The sequence below is a fragment of the Camelus ferus genome, chromosome 16 (assembly GCF_009834535.1).
Source record: "Camelus ferus isolate YT-003-E chromosome 16, BCGSAC_Cfer_1.0, whole genome shotgun sequence".
NCBI classification, from domain to species: domain Eukaryota; kingdom Metazoa; phylum Chordata; class Mammalia; order Artiodactyla; family Camelidae; genus Camelus; species Camelus ferus.
The window spans coordinates 10,914,359-10,934,867 of NC_045711.1; the positions used below are offsets into that span (position 1 = coordinate 10,914,359).

Genomic DNA, 20,509 nt, shown 5'->3' on the forward strand with positions numbered 1-20,509 from the left:
ATCAGACAAGCCAGCCAGTAACAATGACACCAGCTGGCACGGTCATGGTAAGGACAGATAGTTAAGTCCACAGACCATTGCAGAATGGTTAAAAATGAGGTATGTCTGACAACTCGCCTTTTGGAAGAAAAGCCCTGATATTCCTTGAATAGCTGTTAGCTTCTAATCGTGTGCATATGTAAGCCACTTAACCACAAGCGACTTCTTTTGGAGGGACAGCAGATTTCAGGCTACAAATATGAGGAATGGGGGATGGGGTGATGCATGTAATACTGCTTAATACCGATGTAGGATTTTATTTTTCAACTCTGTTTCACTTGACTTTGAGGCTGCAGAATAGCTGGGTAATTGTCAGAGATTATGAATGAATTACCAATGCAGGTGGTTTATTTTGCCTGCACCATTTAAAAAAAAAAATTAAGCCAACATTTAAAATGGACAGGTTTCACATGAAAATCTTCATTTTGGGGGCTTTTCTTGAAAAAAAATTAGAAGATCTGGCAATAAGAGGCCTGTGTGGCAGCTATTGCCTGGAGATGACCAGTGGCTGTTTCTAGAGACGGCATGTGCTCCATCAAGAGACTATTTCACTCATTTATATTATCCACCTGGGACTCTTGTCATTGTTTGGAGTGTATGTCTCCTCCATCAGGTTACTCTGGAAAGCACACTGGGAAAAAGGACTGAGGTCTGTCATTTAAGTACTCAAGGTTTATAATTTGAGCAGTAACATTTAGATATTGCTATGGTCTGAATGTTTTGTGTCCCCCCCCCCAAAAAAATTCATGCTGAAATCTTAATGCTTAATCCGATGGTTTTAGGAGGTGACTGAGTCATGAGGTGGAAACCTCATGAATGGGGTCAATGCCTTATAAAAAAGCTCCAGAGAGATTCCTAGCCCCTTCCATCATATGAGGACAAAGCAATAAGGTGTCAGCATTGAACCAGGAAGGGGACCCTCGCCAGAAGGCAACCATGCTGGCACCTCCAGAACTGTGAGCAATAAACGTCTGTTGTTGATAAGCCACCCAGTCAATGGTATTCTCTTACAACAGCCTGAACAGACCAAGAAAATTATTTTCCCTTCTAAGTTTGTGTTGCCTTTCTAAATCAGTATTTAGGGGCATGAAGTGAAATTTTGTCAATTTATTCTTAAACATCTATCTGCTATTAGTTCAACATGCACATTTTCAGTAACTCCTGGTCACTTATACTATTAGCAACTAGAGGAAAATAACCTCTGACCTACAGGAAAGGGGAAGGATGATTTTTACCATGTTCACAATAGGGAACTCATGGAAATGAACTGCAGAAGATGCCCAGATATCCTTCACATGGATTGAAGCTTATGATGGATGAATTCCCTGGAAATCCCTTTTCCTGTATGCAGTGCAAACAGCTGCTTGTCAGTCTTTCTGTGGAAAATTAGCAAATCATCTAAGAGCTTTGAATTTAGGAAGGGTAGGAAAAACTAATTATATCCTATTTTCCGGGTCGAATTCTGAATCTTTTCATTGATTGACATGAGCTGGGAGTCCTGTAAAGAACTTGAGAGTCTGGCAGGAATAGTTGAGGAAAGGAAGGGTAAAAGACAACTTCAGTTTCATTAGACTCCCTCTTTCCCTGCTTGTATTACAGGAGCAGAGCACGTCCATCGGGATAGTCACTTTCTTAGAAGAATGTATGATTGTCATTGAATATGTCATATCTCTTCTGTAACACAGGATGATCACCAGGATCATTTTCAATAATCGGATTTTGTGACATCTGAATGACTACGTAATCTCAGAGGCTCAGTTTCTTCATCTGTAAGTTGGGGGTGATATCAGTATCTATTACCCAACATCAGTTGTTTAGAAGATTAAATCATGCAAATTATTGTGTGTTCTTCATTAATTTTACAAAATTACTTTTCTTGAAGACCTAATATTATTGCGGACAGTGAAGGGGAAACGCGTGTTTACTGAAAAGCAATAGTATTAGCAGGAGACCGTGGTGGTTTTCCAAAGTTAAGGTCCCACGGAACCGTACACCCTGCCTTTCCTTGTTGTCGCTCGGGGCCTTTTTCCCGTGGTACCTCGGGCCTGCTCCCCCCGCCCTCAGGAAGTGAAAGCCTGCCCACGCTCCCAGTGCATGCTGGGAGATGGAGTCTCCTTCCTCAAGGCTGCTGGTGACCGTGAGGTCTGCGGGGTCGCTGGGAGCCGCCAGCACGTGGCGGGGAGAGGCGGCGCGCGCTAGCTGTCGGCTCCCGAGAGCGGCAGGAGCTGCCCGCCCTTGCGCCTCCCGTCGCGGTGCCCTCCCGACATGCCTGAGGAGGCGGGCTTCCCGCCGGCCAAGAGATTCCGGCCGGGCTCCGGGCCTCCGAGCCGCGCCGGGTCCTGCCCTCCCGGGCGGCGAGTGGTTATGCTGCTGACCCCGGGCGGCGGCGGCGGAGGCCGGAGGCAGGAGCCGCCCCTGGTCCAGCCCGCGTCCAGCCCCTACTCTGAGGCCGTGGAGCGGCAGCGCCGGAGTCTGCCCATCTTCCAGGCGCGGGGGCAGCTGTTGGCCCAGCTCCGAAACCTGGACAGCGCCGTCCTCATCGGTGAGTGGCCGCGCCGGAGGGTGCTTCCTTGCTCCCCGTTCGGGCTCTGCGAGAACAGCTTTTCCTAGGCGTCTCTCACCGTATTTCATTCATTTCTACAACAAACCTGACCTTCTCTGTGCGGGGCCAGGAGAGAGGGTTCAAAGGAGTCGGACAGCCTCGTTCTCGAGGTGCTCACAGCCAGTGCGAGTGACCCACGCGTGAAGCAAAGACTCACCTTCCGTGTGGAAGGGTAGAGGGGCGCAGCGGGGACTTTGGGAACTTTGAAGAGTGGTTCTGAGCCAATCGGTGAGGGGCGGCGGGGAAGGTGGTCCCTGGAAGGCGTTCAACAGAGCCTCGAGAGAGCCTGCCCTGTAAGAAACCAAGTGGAGGCGAGAAACAGTTCTGTTTCTGGTGCACGAATTAAGAGGCAGAGTTGAGGACCGGGGACTGATTACAAGCGGCTTTGATCCCCAACGTTTAAGTAAGAGGAGTTCCTGAAGGACCCAAAGGATGAGCCTCCAAGAAGGGAAGGAGACTCAGGAGAGCCGACAGCCTAAGGAATAGAGCTGTAAGAAGGGAGTGAACAGATGCAACAGTGAAGAGGTCCAGTAAATGCGGACCCAAAAATGCCCACTGGTTGGATGCGAGGTATTGACTGTGGATCCCGTTGAGCTCTGTTTCAGCAGAGCCGTGGGAGCAGAAGCTGATTTGGCATTGGGCAGAGGAGTACGCAGGAGGGGAGGGCATGAAGGCAGTGGGAGCAGACTTCTGTTTTGAGAAAAAAGGAGTGGGGACGGAGAGAAATCTGCACGTATTCACAGGTTGAAGGGAATAACTCAGTGGGGGAGGCTGAAATTGGAAAGCTGGCACTAACAGAGGCTGAGAGCGTGGGGAAGAGGGGTACTTGGGAACAAGGGCTCGATGCAGAGCTGGCCTGGAACAGGAGGATGGATATCCAGGAGGCTGGGGGCTGGAGAAAGGAAGTGAGAATAAGGGTGACTGCAGAAAAGCTTGGAGGGGAGAGGGAGGGAGATCACATTTGAGGACTTCACTTTTTCTAGGAAACAGGTACAGGAGCTCTGCTGAGAATGGGAGTTGCAGGGCCCTTGGGGAGGAGAGGGACAGAGGAAGGGCTGGAAAAGCAAGAACAAAGACCGACAGTTGTGCTGGTGCACAGGTACATTTGGCCCCACTGCGAACTCAGGTATTCGTTGGCGCAGTTGGGTTATTTTACTATAGCAATGCTCAGTTTCTTGGTATAGGAGCAAAAAAGATGGACCGGGAGACACTGATCCAAGTTGGGGTTTTGCCTGGAGGACTCAGCAGGAGGAGTGTAGAATGATCAAATGATTCTTGTCTGGGTCAGGAAGGATGAGCAGTCAGAGGGAAGAATATGGAAGAACCATGGGTCTGCGGGGCTCTGTGAGGTCAGGGAGGGGTGGTGGGAGCCACGGAGGGGAGGGACGCACGGGTCTGCCAAATTCTTTGCTCTGATTGGGCACTGGGAAAGGAATGCCTGCTGTATGCAGATGCTCAAGTACAAGGAGGAGACAGGCAGGCCTCTGCCCTCCAGGGGCTTCTGATACTGGAGAGGGACAGAAACATTTAAATGCTTCCACATAGTGTAGGGTGATCAGTGTTGGAAGAGAGATGAACAAGGCACTGAAGAACACAGGAGGCCAGTGCAGCCCCTGGGGAGAGAGTTTGAGATCTAACTCATCTTGTTGAGTTTGTCAGGCAGACAGCATGGGAGCAGGTGTTTCATAATAGTGCAGACAGAGGCAGAGGGTGTGAAAGAAGGTGGCAGGCTGGGGAACGTGAGGAGTTAGGCATGGCTGCAGTGTAGGGGTAGACATCTTCTCACGTCATTACATAGACGTCTCATTTATTCCTTTGAAAAGTATGACGGGGGGTTGGTATAGCTCAGTGGTAGAACACGTGCTTAGTATGCACGACATCCTGGGTTCAATGCCTAGTACCTCCATTAAAAAAACAGGATGATATTTTCATGTCACAGTTGTATTTCATCGTATGCTTTTACTGTACCCGTTACTATTGCTGACCGTTTACATCTTTTCCAATTTCTGGCTGTCATGAGCAATGACTAAAACGTCTTTGCAGCTTCATCTTTATACACATCTTTACTTCTTTAGACACAAGTCCTGTAAGTGGAGTTGTGGGTCAAAGGGTATAAACATTTTAAAGATTTTTCCTGATGTAATTTGGCCTTCCAAGAAACAATTGCAGTTAGCACTCCACTAACAGTACACTTGGGTGCCCGTTTTCCAGTGGCTTTATCAGATCAGTGTATTTTTTTTAATCTTTTCCTTCTAACTTTGATCTGGATTGTTTGGTGAAATTTGTTTCTGTTTTGCATTTAAGTGAGACTTTTTTCTTTCCTAGGGGAGACTGGCTCTGGGAAGACCACGCAGATCCCTCAGTACCTGTACGAAGGAGGAATTGGCCGCCAGGCCGTCATTGCTGTGACCCAGCCTCGTCGAGTGGCGGCCATCTCCCTGGCGACCAGAGTCTCAGATGAGAAGAGAACTGAACTCGGGAAGCTGGTACCTAATTTCCTTCTTCACTGACTCCCTTTCTTGGCTCCTTTCCCCTCACCCCCTGCTCCCTGACTCTTATTTTTCTGAACAAGACTTCTTATACATAGCAAGCTTCTTCCTGGCCACACTGTTTTGGCCTTTACCAGTTCCTCAGAGATCAGAGGTCCCACAGGCTGTCAGTCCCATTTGCTTTGCTTTCAAAATCTGTTGGCAAGTCAGATAAATTAATTGTTTTCCTTGAGCACTTTCAAGGCTTCATTAACATCTGCTAAATCTCTTATCTACATATCCCTCTAAAAACTCGTAAGCATTTTTCTAGCCTATACGTGGGTATTGAGAGTGAGTCCCAGAACTTGTAAGTCAGATTTATTTGTGTTTGTGTGTGAGTTTACGCATTTGACTTAAAAAAATGTCTTGGATATCCTTTCATGTGTGTACATAGCTTCACTTGAAACTGTGAAGCAGCAGGTGGGAGGAGGTTAGTTTTAAATTCTCTGTAGTGCTAATCTTCAGTGCAGTGCAGGGGTGTGTCCTTTGTCCCAGGGAGCGGGGCAGAGCAGGTGTTGGTCCCTATCACCCAGGCAGCATAGGGCAGGGACCCTGAGTGCACGACACGTGTTTGACGAGTGAATAAGTTGTGTCTCCACGCAGGTTGGCTACACTGTGCGCTTTGACGACGTCACCTCGGACAACACCAAGATCAAGTTCCTGACAGACGGCATGCTTCTGCGTGAGGCCATCTCTGACTCCCTGCTTCGGAAGTACAGCTGCATCATCTTGGATGAAGCCCACGAACGGACCATTCACACGGACGTGCTCTTTGGGGTGGTGAAGACGGCGCAGAGGAGGCGGAGGGAGCTGGGGAAGCTGCCTCTCAAAGTAGGTGCAGCCCGTTCTGCTGCGGGACCGGGGAGATGGGGGAGGTGGGCGTTGCCCGGGCCTCCTGGTTGCGGGTAGGGATGGAGGTGCACAGAAAGGCTGCCGGTGTTGGTTTCCCATCCTCCTCTCCCATCTGGCCTGCAGGTGATTGTGATGTCAGCCACGATGGACGTGGACCTGTTCTCTCAGTATTTCAACGGAGCCCCCGTCCTCTACCTGGAGGGTCGGCAGCACCCCATCCAGATTTTTTACACCAAACAGCCGCAGCACGATTACCTGCACGCTGCCCTCGTCTCGGTCTTCCAGATCCACCAGGTATGCGGTGGGGTGAGGATGCCCAGAGAGGTCGGTTTGACCTTGAGCGTTCAGCCTTGCAAAGGAAAGCTGCCGAAGGAAACCACTCTGGGAGCTGTGTCCTTAAGGTGAATAAGGAGTTCGTTTACCATGTCCACGTGTTTACTCTTTTTTTATGCTTTTTTTCCTCTAAAAAGAAAAATAGTTCAACCCTGACCAGCAGCTTTCTTCAGCTGAGCCAGAAAACATCCACAGGGTAGAGCAGTGGCTGGCGAGCACTTTTTGATCAGAACCCGCAGTAAGAAGCACATTCTATTTTGCAACCCAAGACACAACACGTAGGGCTGAAGTAAGTCTTCGGAAACAGTGCCCCCCTCACTACATGTGATGTCCTCTGGTATTTTCTCTCATTAAAAAAAAATAGTTGGTATATTAACCAATAATGGGTTGCAATTTAGAGTTTTCTTTTGAAAAAAAAAAAACTATATTAGGGAAATATTTCAAAATTTTTTTCATTTTATTAAATATCGACTTAAATTTTCAAGTGATTAAATCACCTTTTTTTTTTTAAAAAAGGGAAGGGATTAATGTGTATAGAATTCACTGTTCTTACCTGCCCATTAACTTTCTGAAAAAAATCTAGGAGCCCGCTTTTTAAAGCTAATTTTTGTTTTAAGCTAATCGATACATGCATACATAGTTTAAAGTTTGAAAAGTCAAGCTAAATTTAAAAAGCTCATTAAAAAAAACAGCAGTCGGAGAGGGAAGGTGTAGCTCAGTGGTAGAGGGCATGCTTAGCATGCAGCAGGTCCTGGGTTCAGTCCCCAGTACCGACTCTAAAAAAACCTAATTACCTCCTCCCCCTGCAAAAAAAATTAGAAATGGGTTGAAACTTCTGATCTCTCCTCTTCTCCCATTGTCTCTGTCTTTCTGGCCTTATGCCTTCACTGTCATTTTGATAGTATTTGCAGAAGATCAGTCTGCCTTGTTTCGCTACTAAAAGCAAACTTGAGATGAGGATTTGTCATGCATGACACCTGCGGGGCCCTCAGGTGACATGGTGGCTTTGATGAGTCCTCTCATTGATGAAACGTTGATGTTTTAGAGGTTATCCTGTCTGTGTGTGTGCACCTCTGAACACTTGTCCTGTTGATTCCGGGCTGAAAGAGTATATGCGCGCATGCGTGGATGTCTAACGACACGTATTTACGTGTAGACATTTTATATATATGTGTGTAATGTGTATATACTTCCACATGTGCACACGTATAATTACTACTATCAAATGTGTTTCAGTTATTTTGCCACTCAAGCACTTTACAGATTAATGTATCTGCACAGCCCTCAAAGAAAGACCGGGTCACTGGGTGTGCAGTTAACACTTGGATGTTCCTCCCTTCTCGAGGTGAGGAACCCAGTTCAGCCTGGGATCTCAGGCATCCGTCCGAGAACAGGGCGCTTTCATAGTTTACAAAAGTGCGTTTGCCGGCCTCGGTCAGTAAGGGCTCCTTTCCCAGCACAACTGCTCCTGGCCTTTCTGTGGATCAGGATTTCCCCAAGTTGTTGTCTCTTTTGTCAGCTTCATCTTTCAAGATGATTCTGAAAGAAAGAAAGTAAGCCTTACGCAGATTTTACTGGCTTGCCTGATTACGCTTGTCATGACATTGTTCATGTTGCAAAAGCAGTCTGGTGATTTTCCTTCAAAATATCCTTAATTAGGTTCTAAACATCGCTGGCTAACCTGCATCAGTTGCAGCTGTGCGTTACTGGGGAGGGTTTTTTCCCAGGGGAGACACCCATGTTAAGGCTCCTGTACGACCCCAGCATTAAGGAAAATAACTGGGAAACTTCATCAGTGACCATTGTCTTGTTCTGTGCAACCTGCACTTCTGTCAAGGCCTAGTCATCCTGCTCTGCCCTTCTGGTAGGAAGCCCCCTCCTCTCAGGACATCCTGGTGTTCCTCACCGGTCAGGAGGAGATCGAAGCAATGAGCAAGACCTGCCGGGACATCGCCAAGCACCTCCCAGATGGCTGCCCCTCCATGCTGGTCCTTCCACTCTATGCCTCCCTGCCCTATGCCCAGCAGCTCCGTGTCTTCCAGGAGGCCCCAAAGGTGAGTACACCCCCTCTCCTGCCCAGCCCCACCCCTGGGTACCAGACGGACCCCATGTGTGGGGTCTGTGCTCCTGTCAGCAGGCCCCAGATAAGGCATATTCATCTATGAGCAGAAAAGATGCAGGCATATAATGTGGGGCTGCAGCTATAGCTTTCCTGGGGTTGGAACAGGGAAACAGTTGTCAGGGTTGAGAGAGAGGCAGAGGCAGAAGCCAGAAGCTAAATGAGTGACTCTTCCAAGGTCCACCGTAAACAAGTGATTTGTCCACAGTACCCGTGCTGTGCCAGGCACGGTGCTCATGCTTTGCAGCCACTCTGGCATCCTCTCAAGAACCACAAGGTAGGTCACAGCCCCAGTTCATAAACCCCGAGGCCCCGAGGGGTGAAGTAACAGTTGCCCAAGAGACACAGCAGGTAACTGGCAGGGCCAGGGTTCCAACCCGTGTCCACCGGCTTCTGAATCGTGTGCCCGTTCCGCTCCATCTCATCACCTCCAAGTAAGCTTTTAACACTGGACCTTCTCCCCTCCCTCCGCCCAGTTTAGTGACCAGCCATCGATATTAATAACCGTCATTCGTAACAAAGTCACCTTTTATTGATCGTGAGTGAATTGTGGCAGTCAGTGGTGAGGAATATATTTTAAAGCTTCTGAATCATTTGTGTGTCATACGGCTTTTTGGTTTTCTTCCTCCTTTTAGGGCTATCGCAAAGTGATCATTTCAACCAACATCGCTGAAACCTCCATAACCATTACAGGAATAAAATATGTAGTTGACACGGGCATGGTTAAAGCAAAGAAGTATAACCCTGGTGAGAATCTGTAGCTCCCCGACGTCTCTTCCTTGTGCAGTGAGCCACCTGTAGTCCCACAGTTTCCCCAAAATGAGCAGTTCACTGCTGCCCCCAACTGCGATTTGGGTGGCCTGCCCCACACATGAGATAGCAGTCAGGTCCAGAGGGGCTCCTGAGGGTACAGGGGCAAGTTGGTGAGGCGAGTCCCCAGGTGTGGCAAACATGGAGCAGGAGGATCAGGGACCCCCCCGTTGGCAGGTGGGTGAGAATGATGGCTCTCGGGCCAGGGACAGCGGATACCCCATCGGAGGCTTCCTTGGAGATGGCGTCCAGCGCACCTGGTTCGAGCTGCAGGCTCCCAGGAAGGAAGCAGGCCCCTGGGCTGGGGTGAGGCACTAGCTGTTTCCTGAGCATGTGCGGTGGGCAGCTTGCTTGAAGTCATTTCTCTTCAGGTCTGTTTTCCACCTTGCTTTATTCCGTGGAGAATTTGAGGCAGCTGAAATCATGGCTCCCAAACCTTGAATTGAAACTCACTGCTGAGCATTCAGGGTGCTGACTTTCACGTGTGTATCTCATGGGGCCGGCCTGCCTGAAAGGGCTTGGTTCTCCAGCGCCAGGCACGGAATACACCTTTATCAAGATTCGTCTCCTTCATTCCTGGGCACAACAGCATCACGTCATCTCTCTTTCATAATAGAGGGGAAGGAGGACGGCGCACAGGGGGCAGGAGGCATTTCATTTCCGAGTCATTGATTGCTGGGGGACCAGCTGTCCCGGTTGCTGGAAACTGTCTTGGTTTTGGTCCTGGGAGACCCCTCAGTCCTGGGTAATCTGGGGTGGTTGTTACCTGTGATCTAAGCCAGGGCCTCTGAAATCTGCTCTCCTGGCCCCTGCTCCGAGCACGAGGTTTCTCTGGTGCTTCAGTCACAGATTTCACACGGTGTTCACGGCAAGGCCTCACTTCACCATGGACCAGTTTGGCTTTACACTTTCCTGGACTTGTGTCCCAGAAAGGGTCCCTCGTGTCCTAAGGAATGCTTCTCACTGTCCACGTTGTAGAGACAGCTTGTCCGTGTGATGGGCGAAGCACTAACATGGGCCATTCTCCCCCCAGACAGTGGCCTGGAGGTGTTAGCTGTGCAGCGAGTGTCAAAGACCCAGGCCTGGCAGCGCACAGGACGGGCTGGCAGAGAGGACAGTGGTGTCTGTTACCGGCTCTACACAGAGGATGAGTTTGAGAAGTTTGAGAAGATGACCGTGCCAGAGATCCAAAGGTAGGCCCAAGGGGCTCCCACACCCGCCATACGTTCCCGGGGCTGCTGTTTCCCCTAAGGCCCCTGGTAGTGGGGGCAGCTCTGCCCTACTGGCTGGAGTCGGGACGCCCACAGGAACCATCTGCATCTCCCACTCTTGCAGGTGTAACCTGGCGAGCGTGATGCTGCAGCTTCTCGCAATGCGAGTCCCAAACGTGCTCGCCTTTGACTTCATGTCCAAACCGTCTCCAGGTGAGTGGGGTCTTCAAGGCAGTGAACGGGCCTGAGTGGACCGGAATAGCCAGCAACTTGCCAGGAAAAGGTCTTCTGGCCGCCTCCTCGTGTGTGTCTGATGCACTGGATGGAGGCGCTCAGAATCACGAGAGGAGAGGTCTGTGCCCTCAGCTCCATCGTGGTGCAGAAGCAGCGGCTTTGCGAAGGCATCCCGAACGGGTCCCGTGACCACAGAGCCAACACGGGGGGTGGAGGGGGCCCACGGGATACCACCAACTTAACGGAGTTGTACTGTTGCAGCAAAAGGACTGAAAAGATCGAGTTTCTTTGCTTTTGACTGGAACTTGGTCCCTGTCCTTCACTGATAATCTCTCCACAGAGGAAGAAAAAATAATTGAGATTCTTAATGGTGGTAGCTTGGCACTTGACATCTTCAATACACCCTCTTCCTTTTTCTCTTGTTTTCAAGTGGGGAAATGCAATTGGGTAAAAAAGTAGACAGTTGATGTGTGTCCTGGGCCCTCCCCTGTCTTCAGGTTCTTAGTTTCCCTCCCAGAAGCAACCACTGTGACCATCCCCCAGCGTCTTCTAGAAAAAAATCCATGCATATGCAAGTACATATCCTCACGTTTAAAACACAACTAGCAATGCACATTGTGCACCATTCTACATTTTTTTCCCCTTTTAATTGCTAAGTTCCTACATGTAAAGGAAGAACACACGCCAGGTAGCAATGAAGCCACACCTGGGTACCTGTTACTGGGCCCGCGAAGCCCTCCCACCTCACTGGCCTCCCTCCCCCTGCCTCGGAGGAACCACTTCCCTGGTTTTGCCTGTGATTCCCTCACTTTTCTTTGATGTTTTATTCCCTGCACGTGCATCCCTGAGCAAGGTATTGTTTTGGTTGGCGTTTTTATATGTTGATATCCCAGTAACCTCTCTTCATTCGCTGTGTTTTGCAAGGTTTATGTTTGATGCATTTTCAGTGCTAAATACTGTTCCATTCTATGAATAAACCAAAAATGCCATTTATCCTTCTACTGATAGACATTTGCACATTGCTTTTTTCCCTTAATATATCTTACAGATCATTTCCTCTCTGTGTGTATATGTTTATTACCTGATTAGAAATGCATCTTTATTCTTTAATAGGTAATGCAGTTTCATGGTTCAAATTCAAAAAGAATAAAAGCAAATAGTAAACAGGGTCCTCTGAGGCAGCTGGTGTTTCCATCGTGTGTGTGATCTGGAGGTGCAGGTCCCTGTACAGTGTGCGAGTAGATTTGGGGGTGAACTTCTTAAGTGTAACTTTGCTGGGTTTTGGATTTATGTACATACCGCCCAATTGCAGGCTGTTATTTAAAAAGAGAATTGAACATGGAGACAGTGTGGGTGCGAGGTTTGATGCAGACGTATCAGAAGCTCCTGAAGTACTGAACTAGCTACAGCTTCTTCCTTTTTTAAATTTCTGGCTCCTTTTTATATCTCTTTAGATCACATTCAGGCGGCCATTGCCCAGCTGGAGCTGTTAGGTGCCCTTGAACACAAAGACAACCAGCTCACCCTGACTCCAATCGGAAGAAAGATGGCGGCATTCCCATTGGAACCCAAATTTGCCAAAGTAAATGATACCCTCCCCTCAGTCCCCTTTCTGCACATTGCAGGTTAGCCATCCCTGCTTCCAGAGGACTCCTCAACCCAGTGCTTCTAGATCCATCTTCCCTTTTTCTCTTAAATAATGATCAAGCCCTACTTTGTGTCTAACACTGACTTACATTCTGTGTGGGGTTCAGACTAGTCATGAGCCCTTTCTATGTGGAATTTGGAGTCACGAGGGGAAGGCAGTCATCTGTTTTACAACAAGTGAAATGACATAACACACATTGTCATGGTTTTAGAAACACCTGCCCCTTCACATCTTAGAGGGGAAGCAACAGAAGCAATACAGGGAAACACTGTGTCCAGAAGCCGGGGAACGGCTTGGTGACACAGTTTTAAATTTTGACTTGCAGACCATCCTCCTGTCCCCCAAATTCCACTGCACGGAGGAGATACTGACCATCGTCTCCCTGCTGTCGGTGGACAGTGTTCTCTACAACCCCCCTTCCCGGCGGGATGAGGTGCAGGGTGTGCGGAAAAAGTTCACATCGAGCGAGGGCGATCACATCACCCTGCTCAACATCTACCGGACCTTCAAAAACCTGGGCGGAAATAAGGTAAGCCGTGTCTCCTTCCTCTTCCCAAATGGCACCTCCTTTCGGGCTGGTGTTTTAAGGGCATCTTCCCTTCTGGGCTGTGTCACCTGAAGAGCCACAAAAAGAATGCCGGCTGTCACTTCAGAGAAGTCTGAGCACAGGGAGGTTCCCAGGGAAGATGTCAGTGATTCCAGCCTCGCACTCTGCTTGTATTTGACTCGCACTTAACATGGGCAAGTTCGTTAAGTATTTGGTGATCCGATTTCTTAGCTTGAAAAGGATTTATTTCCCCACCTGCCCCTGACTTTCTTCACAGTAGCCTTTGCTTTCGTGATATTTCAGATGCATGGACCAAGATGGAAAATGGCAGTGTCTTTTTTTCTTTTATCAGTGAAATCAGTAATTGTACCATAGACTGCATGCTTCACTTTGTCTGTCTTAATGCAGTTATTTAAAAAAAAAGGAAATGATAATAATAGCCAGCACCAGGTTTAGTAGCGGTAAACATTTTGTTCTATTTGCCTCCGTTTATTTTTAAGGAAAGAAAATGCTGTGGACACGGCAAGAGCTCTGTGCTGCTCCCTGTGTAGTCCTTTCTCCCTTCTGTAACCACTGTCCTGAAGTGGGTGTGTCTGTGTCCCTGTGGGCCACAGGGCACACTCACTTCATATCCATGCACAGTGTGTGATGTGAATGCTTCCACCCTGCAGGGAACATCCAGCTGGGTCTCCTGTGCACAAGGGGGCGGGTTTCTCTGGGGCTGACACCCAGAAGTGGACCTGCTGGTCTTAGGGCAGCTGCATCCAGCTTTAACAGCGGGTGTGTGGCTCCCCAGAGCTGTCACCTCCCTCTGCAGACTCCCCAGAGTCATATACGAGAGTTCCGCTTCCTCCAGCCTCTCCAGCTCTCAGTCAAAATGACTTTCATTTTTGCCATGTTGATGGATGTGAGCTAGAATCTCAGTTATTTGAAACTGCACCTGCCACGATTCCTCAAGAGACTGAGAGTCTTTGCTTAAGCTTATTGTCATTTGTGGTTAATCTTCTGTGGGTTGTCTGTCTACTATCCTTTGTCCACTTTCCTACTGGTTTATTGGTCATTTTCTTACTGATTTGTAGAAGGTTTTTGTTTGTTTGTTTGTTTGTTTTTAATGTATTCTGGAGGTAATCATCCTTCCCTGGTGAGGTGATGCAAATACCCCAGTCTGTAGCTTTTTTCATGGTAACTTAATAGAAGAAAATTTTAAGTTTTACTTTAGTTTAAATTTGTACTGTTTCCCGTTATGGTTCATGCTTTCTGATACAAAGATATTTTCCTATATTTATTTTTAGTGACTGAAGTTCTCCTCTGAATTTAACTGTGGTCTAAAAATTATGTATTTTTTGTCTATAGAAATGAGAGGACTGTGATATCTCTTTTTCTCCTCTTCAGAATTGGTGCAAAGAGAATTTTGTCAACAGCAAGAATATGATGCTAGTAGCTGAGGTCAGAGCACAGCTGAGGGACATCTGCTTAAAGGTATTTCCCCTCCTGGTGTCCTTTGGGGAACTAAGCATCACTTTTTTCTAGGTGAAAATTTTTAAATTGCTGGTGATTACAAAAAAACAAAACAAAACAGAACAAAAAACTCTCACTGTAGGAAAATTTAAAAATAAAAAAGAAAGTAAAAATTTCCCCAAATTCCACCTGTCACCATTTTGGTCTGTTTCCTTGTTGCCCTGTTTTTGATGCATTTTTTACATAGTTACATGGTATGTGTATTTCATATTTAGCTTTTATAAACTTTAAAAGCATTTTCCAATGTTGTTAGAATTTTTCCCAAGGTTTTTTTTTTAGTGGAAATATCTTTGTGATTTTTTCTTCAGATTATGAAAGCAGTGAGTAATTGTTACAAATCGATTCAGTGCAGAAAATAGTATTATAGTGCAAAAAGTGTAAAAGTCTCCCACAGTCCTGCCCCTCCAGACACACACAGCAGTGTGGTGTAGATCCTTTTAGAATTTGTCCTGTGTATGTGTGTTTTTGTGTGTACACATATACATGGAGATATATATATATATAATTTTCTTTTTAAAACAAATATGATGCACATTGGTTTTTGCAGCTTGCTTTTTCGCCCTTGGTATGCTTCTTGACTGCTCAGTGCGTCCAGGCTGTCTTTTGATGCCTGTATGTGTCAATCTCATTGTTTTTAGTGACTTCATAGCATTTCATTGTATTTGCTACATTTTATTTAGTCAAGCCCAGAATGGTGGTCATTTAGGCCACGCTGTAATGACCATCCTCCTGAATACATATTTGTGCTCTGGTGCATACAGCATGGACTTCTAGAGGAGGGATTTAGACTTTGACAGACATCGCCAGATCACCAGCCAGGAGGTTTTCGGTCAGCCCATGGCCCCTCTTAGAGCGAATGACGTTGTGAAGTCCTGGCCCGTAAGTTCTCAGGGGCTGTGTGGCGCTCCCCACTTGACCTCCGAGGTGGGCTGGTTTGTGGAAGTGTTCTGTGTTGGACACTGAGGGAGTGTCCACTTTTTGCTGCTGGGTACAGCTCTGTAGGACACTCTCTGTGGGGAAGGCATCTTCTGAGACAGCCCCCAGTGTGGACCATCTGCACACCCCTAGGGGACACCTGTACCCAGACCTGTGTCTGATCTGAATTATACACATTTTTCCAACCCCTCTTGTACTTGAACAGCTTTCCTGCCAGACCATCACCTCTCTTTATATGCCAGGCATGGGCCAAGGTTCTGGGGTTTTACAGGCATGCCTATAACTCACATCTTAAGGAACAATCTAGAGGGGAGATCTGACATATATATACACGAATGATTCATGAGAGGAGCCAATAATAATGATCAAAGTCACGATCATTTATGAAGCACTACTGTTTAAGGCCCCGTTCTAAACACTTTTCATGCGGTTCCCTTATTTGAAATCCTCATTTCTCCCTTGAGTTTGAGTTTGTTATTATTCCCATTTTATAAATGATGAAATGAGAGCCTAAGAAGTTTAGCTAATTTGTCCCCAGTCACAGAGCCAGCGAGTGGCAGAGCTGGCACCCTGGCAGCCTGGCAGGAGAGACCATCTGTTAGCTGTAGGGCTCTGGGGCTTCCGGGAGGTGGTGACCATTCAGCCCCCTCTTGACAGATGAGGAGACAAAGAGGGTCTTCATCAGGCCAGGATCAGCTAATTGCAAAAACAAGCTCCATCGAGCCACCACATAGGGAAAAGGGGGAGAAGAGGTGTCTCTGGGAGCCTCTGGGCAGGAAGTAGTCTATCCCACAGGGATGGGAATAAGGCGCAGAAGAAGCCTTGGGAGCCAGGGTGGCTGTCTGTGGGCCACTGGTCCTCTCTCCGCTGCTCCCTGCTCCTGTGTCCTCTCCCTGCCCCCTGGGCACTGAGTGCCTACTCTCCCCGCCTCTCCACTCAACCCCTCTCCCAGGGGTTGCTCACATCCCCCACACCTCCAACCTCCCCCTCCCCCAGGGAGGAGCTGGCCAGGTAGCTGTCAGCCAAGGGTTCACCACCTGGCTGCTCAGCTGTGGCCTGGAGTCCCAGGGGATTGGACCCACTCAGCAAGGCGGCAGAGGAGGAGACAGATGAGTGACACCCACTGCGGAGGTGAGGGGCGTCCAGTCTCCTCGGGGACCTGCGGGAAGACCCTCGGGGGCCGGTAGAGGGGAATCGAGGCAGGGTGCTCAGAGAACTCATTCCTGGCTTCACGGTTGGAAGTTTGCATCGTTTTGCCGGGAGCAGGAGAGACACGGAAGGGAAAGCTTTTGAGTGGAGGAAGGACGGCCGAGCTGTGTTTTAGGAAGATTAACTGGGCAGCGGGATGTGAGGGGAACCCGAGGGAGGGGACAGTGGCATAGAGTGAGAGGGAGGAGGTCCTCCCTTCCTGGGACACCGCCTAGATATTTGCACGAGGGGTGAGCTGCAGGGTCACCCAGCCTGTCTCGTTTGGCAGCTTCTGTGACTGCTGATTTCCCTGCTGGTCTCGGGCACTGAGACAGTGCCCAGGGTGCCAGCACCTGCCACGGGCCTTGCACGCGCGGCTGCACCGTAGGTCCCGTGGCTCCGGATGCTGCGGGGGCGGCGCGATGCTCACGTCGGGGGTGTGCTCGGCTCCCTCTCCCTCCCGCCACAGATGTCAATGCCCATCGTGTCGTCGCGAGGAGACACGGAGAGCGTCCGCCGCTGCCTGGCGCACAGCCTCTTCATGAGCACTGCCGAGCTGCAGCCAGACGGGTCCTACGCCACCACGGATACCCACCAGCCGGTGGCCATCCACCCCTCGTCCGTCCTCTTCCACTGCCGGCCGGCCTGTGTCGTGTACACCGAGCTGCTCCGCACCAACAAGTGCTACATGCGGGACCTGTGCGTGGTGGACGCCGAGTGGCTGTACGAGGCCGCCCCCGAGTTCTTCCGGAGGAAGCTGAGAACCGCCAGGAACTAAGCCGCCGCCGGGGCCGCGCGTGCCAGGAGCTGGGCCACCCGCCGCCCCTCGAGAGGCCTCGGTTTCCACGTGTGGACCGAGCCGAGAGCTGAAAGGGTTAAACTCCCCCGGACCTAACCTCCCAGACACATCCTTACCTTGGAAGCTTAAAAAACGATGCTTTCGGTTCTTGCCCCGTGACTTTGGGGGACTGAGTTAGCTTCTGAGCTTCAGTTTCCCCATCTGTCAAATGGGGGTGACAGTAACACAGGGTTGGGGGCACTGCGGTTTAGAGCAAATGGAGGAAAGTACCCACAGCGGCGCCTGCCCACGACGAACCCGCGGTAGGGTGTGAGCCTCGGCGCTGGGCCGGGTTCCCGCTTTTCTGCATGATGTGAGTCGGGTCCAAGAAAATCCCCTGAGTTCTCCTGACCGAGGGGGACGGTCTGGAAGGGGCACCATCCGAGGACACAGAGCTGTTGACCTTGGATCTGTTTTAACGTCTGTTTGCATGAAGTTTTGTAACAGAAGACAGAAGAGACTGACTTCTGTGGACATTTCAGGAGGGAGGTGCTGTTTCCTACCTCATGGGCCACTGCCCTGCCGGACCTCTCTCCCCAGGGTGTGGACCTTCCCGGGAAAGGAAGTGCTCACGCCCTAAACACCTGAACTAAGGAATGAATCGAGCTGCACTGTTTGCATTTTTCTATCCCCAGGGCCCTGGGGGTGGGGCAGACAAGTTCATCCCATCACCTTCTGGTGTTTCTATTCTTTCATCTTATTCATTTCCTGTGGCCTTTTTTCCTTAGGGACTTGAGGAAAGCCTGGCTTTTCTGTTTCTCCCCTCTCCAGCCCTCAGTTTGTCAGAGGAGACTAGTCTCCACAGTTTCTTCCTCTTCTCATATTTTGAGAAAAGAAAAGACACCGAAAGTCCTTCTTAGCTATTTAATTATGAAAAGCAAATCATCTTCCGCAGTGAATGCTTCACCCCAGAAAACACCCAGATTTAGCCCTTTAATTGTGCTTAATTGATCTAAACACACACATGCTGTATTTTGGTCACTACTTACAGAGTGAAACATGCAGCTTCATGAGCAGGGGCCCAAACGGCCCAGGAGTCTTCAAAGACAGTGAACAGTCTCACCTATCTCTGCTTGTGTGTTTCAAGTCTGTCTCGCACCAGCCTGGCCTTGAGCAGTCAGGCCTTTAGCCCCTGTTCAGAGCTGTCTGGGACTTGTGATTTATTTCTGTTAGAAATAGTTATGTTTAGGCCAAAGGGACTCGACAGATCCTATATACTCTACCTTAATTAAAGTCTTAAACTTTTCTTCTTACTGTTGCTGACTTTCTGAAAAGTTTTCAGAAAAAAATTTAAGTGTATTTTTCTCACTTATTTAATAGAGGTTCAGGATGTTTAGCCTGACTTAGTAAAATATTGGATTTTTAATTAAAAAAATTCACCATGCTGGTAAAAAATTGAGAGTAGGTAGATTTATTATATTCCTCAGCAAATTATGTAGAGTGTTCTCTGGGGCAAGTAAAATTTAGCTTGGAATAATCTGTGTCCAGCTTAAGTACCTGATCCATTTCTGAAAGTGTTTTTTTTTTCTGAGCAGATGGAAGGCGTAGATAGCATCTAAGTAAATATAAATAGCTTCTATGTTTCTGTACAGAAACAAGTCTATCACTGTAACGTTCTGGTAGAATTTTAAATACAGTAGTTTTTTATTGGGCTTTTTAAAAAGGTAACTTTTAACATAGCTGCTCAGGGATTAAATCAGATGGGAAAAGCCGATCTGACTCTGCATATTACTACAAAGAGATAAACGGTTGTTTATATGGAGCCACAGGGGATAGATAAGTACACTTTAAACTTTCTTAAGAAAGTTAAATGTTTCACAATAATGTTGCGATCTAATCTTGAGCTACTCCCTTTCCATCTCTGATGCTGTGCCGCCTTTTTTCCCACCTATGGAATCTGAATCTGGGTGGATAACTAGCTCCCTTCAGCAGCTGCATGTAAACAGATGCACTCCAAGCAGCCCCCTCATCCCAGATGTTTGACGTCTGTTTTGGTAATAGTGGAGTGTGAAACACTCAGGGCAGCGCAGACCCCACTACAGGGGGGAAGAACCACCAACACCCAGTTCTTGGTAAAAACCCTTGGTGTTGTGTCTCTGCTAGTTGTATAGAGATGCCAGAATAAAGACAAGTGTTTGCTGTGGGGAGAAAACTCATTATGTACTATGATGCATAAATCCACTTAATCTAGCTATCAAAAACAGAACGGTGGCCAGGCGTGTAAGATTCCATTCCTTCTGCATATAAGGAAACTGCCCCTGTGGGGAAGCCAGAGTTTTCTTATATTTGATCAGAATGTTAAAACTTGAAGGAAAAAAAACCAAAAATCTAATTGGTTCAGATTTATGTTGTACTTTGAGAGTCTGTTTTTGTTCAAACAGACATAGCTCTATTGAAGTATCAGCTCTTGCTTAGAATGCTCAGATTTGCACATGACTATCCAATCCATTAAAATGATTCTTGTACATGATGTGTGTGGTTTCCTTCTTGGGTCTCCTTTCCCTCATTCACAGAATGCTGTTTAGAATATACTAAGTATTAGCCTTTGCCACAGTTTTGGGAAGACTTACTTTCTTGGTACCTTATATAACTTGTTTCCTGGCAAGGTAGAAACAGGAGTTCTTAACCTAAATCTGACGTAAGCTGTGGCTTCTTGCCCCTAGAAAAATAATGTCCCTATCAGAACCTGGGTGTAAGATTGGGTGCAGAGCGGGAGGGTCGCAGGAATTAGCCAGGGATCTCACCATTAGGAACCCTGGGTTTGGTGGGGTTGAGGGTCAGCTGCCAGGGACACCAGCAAAGCAGGAGGTTTCTGCTGAGAAAATAATCAAGCGCAGGGGCCGGAGTCTCGGTGTTTCACGGACGAGAGGGGGAAGTTGAGGAAGGCCTCTTTGGGGAGATGACCTCGGAGGCTGGTCTTTGGGAGTTAGGGGGCGGCAAGAGAGCATTCCACGAAGTCATAGAAAGCCTGCGTGCTTGAGAACGGTGGATGGGAATTTGGAGAGTATAAGCAGCCACTGGAGAGAACTGAGGCCAATGAAACAGCAAGCCTGGAACACCGGACTCAGGCCAATTCAGTTACGGAAAGTTGAGTAATTGGATTCGA

At 48.4% G+C, this 20,509-nt stretch overlaps 1 protein-coding gene across 1 annotated transcript; it reads left to right on the forward strand.

The window, feature by feature from the left end:
- Positions 1 to 2,127: 2,127 nt before the first annotated feature.
- DHX33 (DEAH-box helicase 33) lies at positions 2,128 to 19,873 on the forward strand. The gene is made up of 12 exons (XM_006177028.3): positions 2,128 to 2,581; positions 4,967 to 5,127; positions 5,773 to 6,000; positions 6,145 to 6,315; positions 8,223 to 8,408; positions 9,109 to 9,220; positions 10,317 to 10,476; positions 10,619 to 10,707; positions 12,183 to 12,310; positions 12,702 to 12,905; positions 14,316 to 14,402; positions 17,035 to 19,873. The coding sequence occupies exons 1-12, from the start codon at positions 2,305 to 2,307 to the stop codon at positions 17,341 to 17,343; spliced, it is 2,112 nt and encodes a 703-aa protein (XP_006177090.2). The 5' UTR covers positions 2,128 to 2,304; the 3' UTR covers positions 17,344 to 19,873.
- The last annotated feature ends 636 nt before the right edge of the window (positions 19,874 to 20,509 follow it).